At 39.1% G+C, this 11698-nt stretch overlaps 1 protein-coding gene across 1 annotated transcript; it reads right to left on the bottom strand.

The window, feature by feature from the left end:
• Positions 1 to 3913: 3913 nt before the first annotated feature.
• Positions 3914 to 9865, bottom strand: LOC308174164 (solute carrier family 22 member 7-like; the record flags this gene model as incomplete). Its single annotated transcript, XM_080549234.1, has 9 exons — positions 3914 to 4124; positions 4233 to 4341; positions 4941 to 5155; positions 5657 to 5766; positions 6989 to 7112; positions 7521 to 7689; positions 7869 to 8023; positions 9093 to 9196; positions 9485 to 9865. The coding sequence occupies 9 exons, from the start codon at positions 9863 to 9865 to the stop codon at positions 3914 to 3916; spliced, it is 1578 nt and encodes a 525-aa protein (XP_080405360.1).
• Positions 9866 to 11698: the final 1833 nt, after the last annotated feature.

The raw sequence follows: 11698 nt of genomic DNA, 5'->3' as shown, positions 1-11698 counted from the left end.
AAAATCTGGCCAATCAGTGTAATTTTGGAAAAGATCTGTATGGCATTCACCCAAGTATCATAAAAACTGTCCCAGTGCTGTCAGAAGAAAAGCTTGTGACATTTATGAACGGACAGAGACCATCATCATCTCCTCTCCGATTTCATCCGTACGGTACATTTCTCCAGCCCTATCTCTCAGCTGTTTACCAAACAAGTGCCGGGCAGCCCGTTTTGTTGAAACGTTTGTTGAATTACTGATCTCCCCTTTAATATGCACTGATCAGCTAATCACTGTTTTTACCCAGTATTTTCTTACTAAGTACCTGCTTAATATCAGGCTGTAAAATAGAGCCTTTTATTTTATTTCATAGTAACACTTTCACAAAGGACGCATCTCCTAATGATGTTTTTTCACAGTTTTTCGTTTGCCTTAACACAGCATTGAACACATTTGACTTTGTGCCCACTTCGTGATTGACATAATTGACATAATTGACATAATGCAAAAAGAGGTCATACAATGAAAATGCTTTGGTGGAAATTACCGTTCGAATGTGTCCTGCGGGAAAGTATCATTAGGAAATGAATGTTTTCATGTAAAAAAGTGAAGAAAAAAAAACCCTAACCCTAACCCATTTTGGAAAACATTTCATAATGTGGAGTCGATTCTAGACAAATTTAAAAACAAAATCATGTATTTCTTTAATGAATCATTGATTCTTTTTCTTTTTTTCCTTTCGCTTTGTCATTATGGAGTGTGTGGATTGATGGCAAATTCTTTTAATTTAATCCATTTTAAATTGACTCTATAACACAACAAATTGTGGGAAAAGTGAAGAGGTCTGAATACTTTCCGAAGACACTGTATACTCACACAGTATTTCATGGACACCCTTTCATCACAGAAACTTTTTATGTTAGCACACATATCCTGCAATGTATAACGTATTGCCGCACACACCTATCTGGTCATGTCAGTATACTAGTGAAAGTCCTCATCAGGTGCTATGTGTAAATGTTACAGTGTTTGCACCTCTGACAGTGTTTCCCAAAGGATCCGCTATTGCACATCCAGTTTGGGGGAGGAGTTAAGGAGGGGTGGGAAATGGGTTTGTCAATGGTGGGGGGCTATGAGTGAGAGAGGGGTTAGGGCAGGAAAAGCAGCTTACCAAATCACGCTTTACTGTATTTGTAGAATTAAAGGGGGTGGTCTACTCCCTTGTTTGATCTTTTTCCTGTAATATGGGAAATTATGCAATCCTTTGTCATTTGACAAGATGTCTCATTATTTAGCTTTGGACTACCTAGCAGTCCAGAGGGTTGTGTCCCAAAGCAGCATCACTTGAGTTCACCAGCTCAACTTCAGTCGATGTCGTTCTGGATTTTTCAGGATCCTAAATCTTAACCGTAACATGGGTTGTTCTGTGTCTTGTAGCCATTTATACAAATTATATATTTGTATGAACTCAGAAATATGATTATATTATTGTTATTTTAGAATATTCAGGAATGTTTAGGCTAGGGAAAGCTGGCTAACTCATGGATGCTGTTGTTGTGACCCAACCCCCCCAGTTGAGTTGTTTCAGGTTTGGGCTGAAGTCGATAAGAGGTGGGGAGAGTTTGGTGGCAATTGACATTTAAAGCCACCACACAATTCCATGGCAGCCATGTTATTCTTTAGAACATAATTTTAAACCAAACTAACTAACCGAAGCGCCACAATTATTATAATAACCCGAGTCTTCATTATGAATGGGTGAATGGAATTTCAGAGGATGCAACTTGCTGTCCTCTCCTTAAGTTGACCAAACTCTCACTGGTTCTGTGTGTTTAGGCGATGCTGTAGTTGGGTTTAGGTAGTGTTTAGATTTGGGTAGGGTAAGATGCTAACTCGTCTCTGTAGTTGTTCTTATGCTCTCAGGGTTTATGGTTGGTCCTATTTTCCACTGTGTTGTGAAGAGCAAATATTTGACTATATGAACCCTAAAAGATGATTATTCTGGTTCATGATGCAGCATTGTCCTTGATGTACTCCTCTGTTGTCATGTTTTTTCTATACATTTGCAAAATGTTCTGTGTTTCCTAATAATAAACGTGTTTTTGTTACATTGATAACATGGCATGGTCTGTTTTTATGTGTGTGTGTGTGTGTGTGTGTGTGTGTGTGTGTGTGTGTGTGTGTGTGTGTGTGTGTGTGTGTGTGTGTGTGTGTGCGAATGCATGGGTGCGAATGCGTGGGTGTGTATGTGTGTTTGAGTTTAGTCAGAGAGAGAATGAGAAGAGGTAGAAAGATAATTAGATCATGTACAAAGTTATCAAACTTATTTTTCATTTTATTGGACAGATACAGTGAAGACAGATAGGAAAGTAAGGAGTAGAAGGGAGAGAGGGCATGTCAGCAGGACATGGGCCGGATTCTAACCCATGCCGACATGGGCCCATGCGTGCACTGTCGACTGGACCCCCCCAGGCCACAGATCATGTGCTTCAGAGTGATTGAGCAAGGCATGGGGTCAGTATCAAAAGGAGTTTTCTGTCGGGCTGGGTAAGAGTGTACCAGAAAAACCCTTCAGTATCCCAGGGTCCTTTGGGTCATGTGCTCCTCAGCTGAGAGATGGCTTAGGGTTCCCATGGTAATAAGGTAATAAGTACAACGTAAGCTAACCCTGCAATAACAGCCTAACTATTTACAGGAAGTTGCTAAAGAATATCTCCACAAACTAACAACGTTGAGTGATTATATTAAACATAAACTCTCTTATATTCTGTTATGAATGAATATATATATATAAATGTTATAATTTATGTTTGAAAATACACATTGAAAATAAATGATTTTTCTTTTCACTCATAACAATGTAGTAATAATGCATGGCGATTGTGACATCAAGAGGGGAAGCTGTGCATTGCAGTCGGTGGTTTGCTAGCTAGATAGAATAAGCTTTAAAAGAGAGAGAAGCCGTGTAATTGAAGTATACAGTATTGTATTGTATTGTATTGTATTGTATTGTATTGTATTGTATTGTATTGTATTGTATTGTATTGGAGAAGATCGCTAATGTAGGCAGATAACATTTTTGTTTTATTTTGAGTAATTATCCTTTCCATTAAGGTGCAGTCTTGGTAATATGGAGATGACACCTCATGACTGAGTCATGTTATGTTTATGGCACAAGCAATTAGGACACGAATATGTCTGTTAAAACAAGTCAATCTTTGACGGCAATAAACCACCAAAACAACTCTTACTGTGGTTGTGAAAATTTTTTGAATTCATTTCAATGATTAGTTGATAGAAAGGAGTACCTTGGGCAACTGAATAACGTCACAATTTCTGTTCAAGAGTACGTTTATATTTTTTACATTTAAAATAAAATTATATTGTATTATATTATATTAGTAATATACTGTATAAACATATTTATATATATTTTAATGTACAATATTATTTTATTTAATATATATATATATAAACGTAATCTTGAACAGAAATTGTGACATTATTCCGTTGTTAAAATTGTTTTAATCAATTGCAGCATGAAATTTGATGGTATCCCATGATATAAAATGCACATAACATTGTATGTAAATGTGTAAATTTCACATGTTATGTGATGTCATTTTCATGGGATGGCATCAAATCTCCATACTGCAATTGATAAAGTATAATCTAATCCAGTGAGTCAATGTTGTCAGCCAGTCTGGAGGCAGCCTCTTGGGTGAAGATGCATTATTGCACATCATTGTTGCTGGTCGGTGTGTAGGTTGATCTAAAACACAGAGGGAGAAACGTTGTCAATGATTTTTGTACCTTTACATTCTCAGGAACGCTCTTTTACACAACAAACATAATAAATCTGTATTTTGACCCTTTTCACACTAGCTGGGCCTTACCTGTACCTTAGTTGCAATAACAATGCTGAAAAGGACAACTACCTTGGTTTCTCAATGTCCTCTATAAACTCCGGCAGATTGATGTTGAGTGTTTCGGGAAGGAGCATAGACACTAGACCAGTCCCAATGGGCACTAAGCAAAATATCCATGCAGGCAACTGGCTCCATACGTCCTCCAACAGGATGACAAGGGGGGCAATGGACCCGCCCAAACGTGCCATGAACGAGGACATGCCTACGCCATTTTGCCTGAGAGACCAAAGGAACAAGTGCTGAGATAGATTTTAACTTTCTGTAGACATGAAAAAACATCTACTATAGAAAGTGAGGTGCTGTATAGGTTAATTGGTCACTGACCGAACTACTGTTGGGAAGAGTTCAGTTGTGTAGAGGAACATTATGGTGAAAGAGGCTTCAGATAGGCCTTTTCCAAGGGTAGCCACAATGGTACGAGCGACCATCGAATCTGATTAAAATTAAAAACATGGCTAATTGAATCCCAGACGAAGCCACTGGGCCATACTGTCAAAAGCTCAACATGCAAGAGCACAAAGTACATCTTATACATATTACTTAAGCAATAGCTCACGACAGGCCGTGGTATATGCTTATATCACAGCTAAGGGGCGTTGTTCGGCCCGACGCGAAGCGGAGGGACGGCAACCCCCTTAGCTGTGATATAATAAGCATATACCACTGGCCTGAAGTGAGCTATTGCTTTTATAAAACGGTTACCAACACTGTCAATATGAATTAGAAAAGTATTACACGTATAGTACACGTATTACATAGACTTTACAAAGCAATGTAGTAAAATCCTGGAACTCAACTAAAACATTCCACTATTTCCGGTACAAATGTAAAATCTGCAGTAATTCTTCCTATAGAGAATGTTTACTAACGCAAACATTAGCTTTGTGCAAGCTGTATGTAACATGTATGTGTACAGGTGAGATGGCCATTAAGAAATATTTCAGTCCCTGTTTATAACTGACATTAGCTATTATCCATAATGTAATAAAGTACCAGTCACAAGCTTCTAACGTCAACCTCAAGTTTATATACCTTTTTGTACAAATATGTTGATAAGGATACAGACTCCAGTCAAAAGCAGTGTCCACACCTGTCCAGGTTTTCGACCAAATTTATTTATGAAGTAATAAACCAGGACCTTTCCTGGCAACTCAATGGTGGCAAAGACGAACTGTGTGAGGTAGATGTTCAGACCAAACCCAGTGATGTTTAGGCTGATCCCATAATATGTAAACGCTACTCCAAACCTATAGATGAAGAGTTGCATAAGAAGTGAAGTTGCATGTACTGTATAACACCAGCAGAATTGTATTCAACATGAATGTCATTTGTGAGTTCTGCTATATGAAGGACAATAAGGAATGCATTTATGATATAGAGGATTATGGGGCAAAGAGACAGTACATTATGGGGCAAAGAGACTATCTAGTACAATCCAGATTTAAGACTTGAATTTATAAATACATGTATATATATATATATATATATATATATATATATAAAGCATATTTAAAACAACTTGTGCTGACCAAAGTGCTGTACATGGATTAAAAAATAAAAATAAAATGATATATATTATGATAATATTATAATTCATATTGGTTTTTACATATCTAGCAGACTTTATGAATTACATTTTTAAAAATGATATACAGATTTTTACAGGCCTGTAAGAAAACTGTTATAGTAACTAATTTCCCATAATTTTCGAGCAACTTAATTCCACCCCTGGACATGTTGACACTTACCACAATATCCCTGTATAAATGGAAAGTTTTCTAATGTTTGAAGTCTTCCAAAGATCCAAAATAGTGTACTTCTTATTCCCTTTGTCCACTCTTACTGAAGCCGCAAGAGTCTGTGGGCAAGCACAAAAAACACACACAATTTTTTCCGGAAAGAATAGAATAAACTTTTATGGCTACCAATTCATTTTGTTTGCTCAAATGCAGATGTTGTGTATTCAGACAAGGTTTAAGTACATTAATGTAATTACTATATTAAACTGATAAAAAATAACATTATTTTAATGGGGTGCCTCATTTGAATACTGCACAGTGCACACACACATTTAATGTAGGTATTCATTTAAATTGAAACCACTAGCAACTCGCTAAAAGAGTGGCACCAGTTGTTCTCTGTTGCTATGGAGATTAAGGGCAGGAAAGAGGGGCTGACCCTTGGACCATTAGTCAATAATTTGAGGAAAAGCACTAGCATTTTCTGAAGAGCTTCTGAAGTGGCTAATAAAGTCAGATTGAAAGCTGTGTTCCCTTGTCAGATAGTGTTCCCCCTCTATTAATTGTGATTTTAAGAGGTATGTAAAGCAAAACGTAATTGATGAGCCTTACTTTCATGCCTCCATTGCATCATGTCTCCAAGTGTTTTAAAGATAATTTTAACCGTAATGATTGTTTGGTCTTGTTTATTTCTGCCTTAAATAGTGCTGACCAAAGTAAAATGTGACTCTTGCAATGAGTAGTTTCATACTGAGTCTCCAGATTATCAAGGCATAGTCTGCGTTAAATTTGTATTGTAGATGCACAGTGACATAACTTTGACAGGTCTTCTCAATAGGTTTTACACAGAAACAGTACACAGAAACAGTAGAGAGGGTGGGATTTGACCAAGGGTGTTATAGGCTTATAGTTTGCAATTACTAGCATGCAAAAAGACAAACTAATAAAAAGCTAGCAGGTATGAATCATGTAAACTGGGTGAAAGAAATGTCTGACAAATCAAATGTATTGATTGATAACCCATGTACAAACCCTGGCAATGTTGCTATAGCAATCTGTATATTTTACAGACTACAACGGCAGCATTGTAACATTGGTGAGTTTTTTGTTGTCCGGTTTCAATTGAGGCATAGACAACACAGAAGCGACCCAAGTAAACACATTTCAATGATAAATCTTCAGACAGTAGTAGCCTGGTGGCTATAAGACTACCATTAGGGGAATATAATCACTCTAGCTTACAACCAACAATAAGGGGACTGAATGTCAAGGAGTCACTCAGCAAGTGACAGTGAAGAACAACTATTCTTCTGAATAATACGCTTAAACATATTACTGTACCTCTGGTGTGATGTCTGCCATACACTTGGATTTGCCGTTCATCTCGGCACATTTCTTGAGGCACTCATGAGCCTTTTCTACATTTCCATTGACCAAGAGCCACCTGGCAGACTCTGGAAGCCACCTGCAATCACACAAATGACTCTTGACATCCTTCACACTACAGTGAAATATGTAGCAATGTGAAATATCAACAATGTCATGTGTTCAGCCATGATGTTCTATCAGTTAGTTAGGAGATGGAGTGGTGTAATGTGGGATGCCTTGGGTGGAACTATTATTATTCTTATTATTCTTATTATTTACTATTATTGAATTTTTTTCTTAGTGTTTTTTTTGTCAATTTGAGTGTTTTTTATTTTTATTTTAAGATACATAAGTATCCATACAGTCAGCTATCGATGTTTTAGTGCAAGTCTGGACAGCTTAATTAGGACTGCAGTGACATGTCATGAAGTTGCTAGATTCATCATACAGACAGCGGATATCCTTGGAGCTATTAGTGGCTAAAATGTGAAATCAGTTTTTTTACCACCAGGTAACTACAGAAAGGAGCAGAGGCGAAGTCACTGTTACTATCAGCCATCTCCAGTCATTCACAAAGTATGCAATCCCGGATAGTAGCCAGTTTCCAAGTGTCCAATCCAGGCTGACAATCACTCCCGCAAAGGTCCTGTGTTCAACACCAAACCATTCCACACCTGCAGAAATGTCAGGAAAGGGATATTTTAGAAATATGAGTCATATGAAGCTAATGCGCATTAAACTAGATTATGAACATTTTATTCATGCATTTATAAGTTCATTAATTTGAAATATGTTGTGCAGTACAGTATTAAATACACAATACAATACAAAGAAGAGTAAGGACAAAACTCACTGAGTACAATGGAGATGATGCTTATTCCAGAAAGTGCCATTCCGGTAAAGAATCTCATAATAGCAAACATCACATAAGAGGTGGAGAAAGCACTTGTAAAGGCAAACACCATACTTGACAGGTAAGTCACCATCAGCATGTTCCTCCGCCCGAACCTGGTCATAAGAACTTATCAGTAACTTTACTTCAAGTGGGTACACACAAATCACTCAATCACCTTCATTAAAGTTGTAGCAACTGGCATAGAGTTTATGAACAACGGCATGACGAGATGCCATTGTTATAAAGAGTGCTGCAAATTAACTGTATCTGGTAATATGCATAATGTATGCTCTTGTGTCAACTGCTGCTATAACACAGACTACAAGACAACTATACATATGCTATAGCAATTCCACTATACAGTACATCAAGTGTAGTTTATCCGTATTGAAGTGACAGCTTATGCACAGGTTTTGCCAAACTTCATTTAGATAATAAATGTCTAACAATGTCTATGTCTGTGGAGCAATATGTAACAGAGGCGGTTACAGTAGATGGGTAATCGTTACAGGTGATGGGTAATCGTGTCTGAGTACTCATTAGATCCTGTGAGGTAATGTCTAAGTCTCAGTACAGCAGGCTAAAAGTCTTGTTGCTACACGTTACATAAGCTAGCTCGATCTTTGAACCACCTCTATTACTCATGTCAATGAACTAATACACTCAATGAACACTTTAATAGGAACATCTCTACACCTTCTCATTCATTCAGGTGGTGTAATGGTGTGGGGAATGCTTTCACAGAGATTCACAGAGATTCACAGCTTGAAGGTGCACCTATAAAATCAGCAGGAATTGCGTAACTCAATCATGTCAAAATAGACCAAAGGAATATTTCCAACATTTTATGGAATCAATGCCATGAAGAATTGTGGCTGTTTTGAGAGCAAATGGAGGCCCTACCCAGTATTAGTATAGTGTTCAATGAGTGTATGGTATCCAATTGTGCAAAGCATATTTTTAAAATATATTTGAGATAAAACAATAATTTTGTAAAGTAGTTGGCAAAATTCCCACACAATCCATGGAATTCTGCTGGAAATATCCCCCCTCCCCACCGCCATTGCAACTCTAATTATGGACATACAGTAGATCACCATTAATCACCAAGTAATCACCATTGTAAAGTAAGAATTATGTTGACTAAGGTTTTGTGAAGTATGTGTTTTGTAGAGTTCAAACCTGTCACTGAGGTAACCAAATAAAGGAGCTCCACACATGACTCCAATGAAGAAAATAGTGGCTGTCGCTTTGTTAATCCCTTTCTTACTACATACAAGGTCCCACTGTAAAGAAAACAACATAACTGTCATCATTCACCTTTGCTATTTTGCAAACATGTGGATGTGACAACAGCAAAGCGAACATTTGCTTTGTAACAATGTATGAATTTAAATAAAGTGCTTAAGATGCAGATTAGGCATATGTGCCATGCTGATACAAATTATCAAAACATAGCTCATAAAATCTGTTATCCGTATTTAATCACCTAAACTGGACATTGCCAATGTCAGATCCTTTCCATCTTTGCTGCAAAAGAGACAAAAAGATTGACAGAGTGAGACATACAGTACCGTTGTTGCCAGAGTAGAGGTGAAGGTGCTGTTGTCATACACCCATCCATTCTGACACTGAACTGTTGGTAGGTCAGTAATATTGAGGTGGTTGGACAGCAGGCGATACTGGGGCTCTAGAAAAATCATACAGGAGCTTGGAGCCCCATCTTCCTCTATTGGAATATGAACAGTCAGTCTCTGCTCCTGGGTCAGATTCCCAAAGAGACCGTCATGGTCCAGGGTGCTGAGATCACAATGGTGAGCAGGTACACCTGCGATAAAATTATTCAGTAGGAAGTGAAACGGCAAGGTTATCCTAGCGATACTCTGAATCAGGACGATCATGATTTGGAATTTTCCAAATCCATTAATTTCCGAAAGAACTTCTTCAAACTTCATTTTGAGGCTTCTGTGGCTGCTAGGAAACAATCTAATGAGTCAAGGATCGTCTGCACAGATGCACCTCCTCTCTTACTCAACACAGGTGTCTGGTTGAGTTTGGGAGGAAAACTGTTCTACAAGAACACACTTATCAACATGTGTTAACCATTACTTTTATTTAACGAGGAGGTCCCTTGAGAGGGAGACCTGGCCAAGAAAGCACACCAGTACAGATATAAGTTACAAAATTGGCGAATAAAACATAATAAATAACAGACAGTAAAATAGTCCAATATTTTCAGACATTCTTGCAAACGCAGCAGAACTGCCAAGTTAACCATTACTTGTTCAAAGCAGAGATGTCAGCTACGGTGAGAATCACTCCGAATGAGAGCTGGATGGACATTTAGTAAAGCTAATCATTATCCAGGTTCCAGTTATTTCAAAATGTATCATCTAGATTGGAATGATCCGGATTCTTTTTTTCCTGTTCAGGATCAGATTTTTTTGGTAGTGTGGAAGAAACCTCAGTCAATGACAAATTGATCAACGCATGTATACTACATCACTGTTACGCCTGATCAGCAAAAGTGATACTTTGTCAGTTAAAGTCTGAAAAGTGAGAAAATCTTGGGCCCCAAGTCCTGGCCTAAGTGTGGCTGGGTGATTATTTTGAGTGTGCACACAAAGAGTGAGAATTTAGGAGCTAAAACCATTTATTCTATTCTACCAAATAAGGAAAATTGATTTCATTAGGAAAATCTGAATCCATTTAGGCACAGACTGAAGGCCTAATACTGTGTTTTAACCTGACTAACCTTGCCAAACTGTCTCTGTTTTGTCTGTGTGTGAGGTTTTCCGGGAGAGAATTTCTCGAGAAGTCTGGTTTGGACAAACTGAGGTCAGGACACGACAGTAAGGTTCATTATAATAGTCGTCTGTCATTTTGAATTAATTGTTTTATTGACACGGCACTTTGACTACACAGGCAATTTGAAAAAAATATTGGATCAGTGACAATATGGGTGTTTTGCTTTCAAAAGCGCCAGTAGTGTCGCGGTGACCTCGAGGGTCCACAACTGATAATGTTCGACAAACATGGTGGAGAGGCGATTCGGAGTCTAAAGAAATGGCATAAATTGGGTACAGTCCCTACCCCTCGTCCTAACAGCGATGAGGGGGCGTCAACGCCCTAAAGTGGGCCTATCCCCATTCGAGGTGCTCATGGGGCGGCCTATGGAAACGGGGATGTCTGGGCCGGTGTTGGAAAGACCCCCCTGACGACTGAGGAATGCACCGAGGGTATGTTGACCTACTGTGTTCACCTAACCAAGGTTCTCAGATCTATACATTCGCAGGTGAAAGCTGCCCTCTCCAGACCACTAGAAGGGCCACTGCATTCCCTTGTGCCTGGCGACTGGATAGTCGTGAAAGACCAGAGGAGGAAACATTGGCACCAAGAGAGGTGGCGCGGCCCCTACTGCATCCTGCTCTGCACCAACACGGCTGTGAAAATCGCAGAGCGCCAGACGTGGGTACACGCCAGCCACTGCAAGAGAGCTCCGCCACTGCTCCCAGACCTAGAGGAGGGAGACGTCGACGACCAGTCCCAGGCCACCATCCCACCCTGCCTGAAAACCTCAACTATCATCCCAGTCCCGAAGAAAAGCACGGTGAGCACGGTGAGCTGCCTAAACGACTACCGCCCGGTGGCACTCACACCAATCATCATGAAGTGCTTCGAGAAACTAGTCCGGGCCCACATACTCACACGCCTCCCGCCCAACCTGGATCCATACCAGTTCGCCTACAGAGCCCACAGGTCCACAGAGGACGCCATCGCGACGACTC

This window comes from Nansenia antarctica, assembly GCF_963989245.1.
Source record: "Nansenia antarctica genome assembly, chromosome: 19".
Classification (NCBI taxonomy): domain Eukaryota; kingdom Metazoa; phylum Chordata; class Actinopteri; order Argentiniformes; family Microstomatidae; genus Nansenia; species Nansenia antarctica.
Note: the sequence above shows the minus strand (reverse complement) of the source record. Positions and strands in the feature narration are given on the sequence as shown.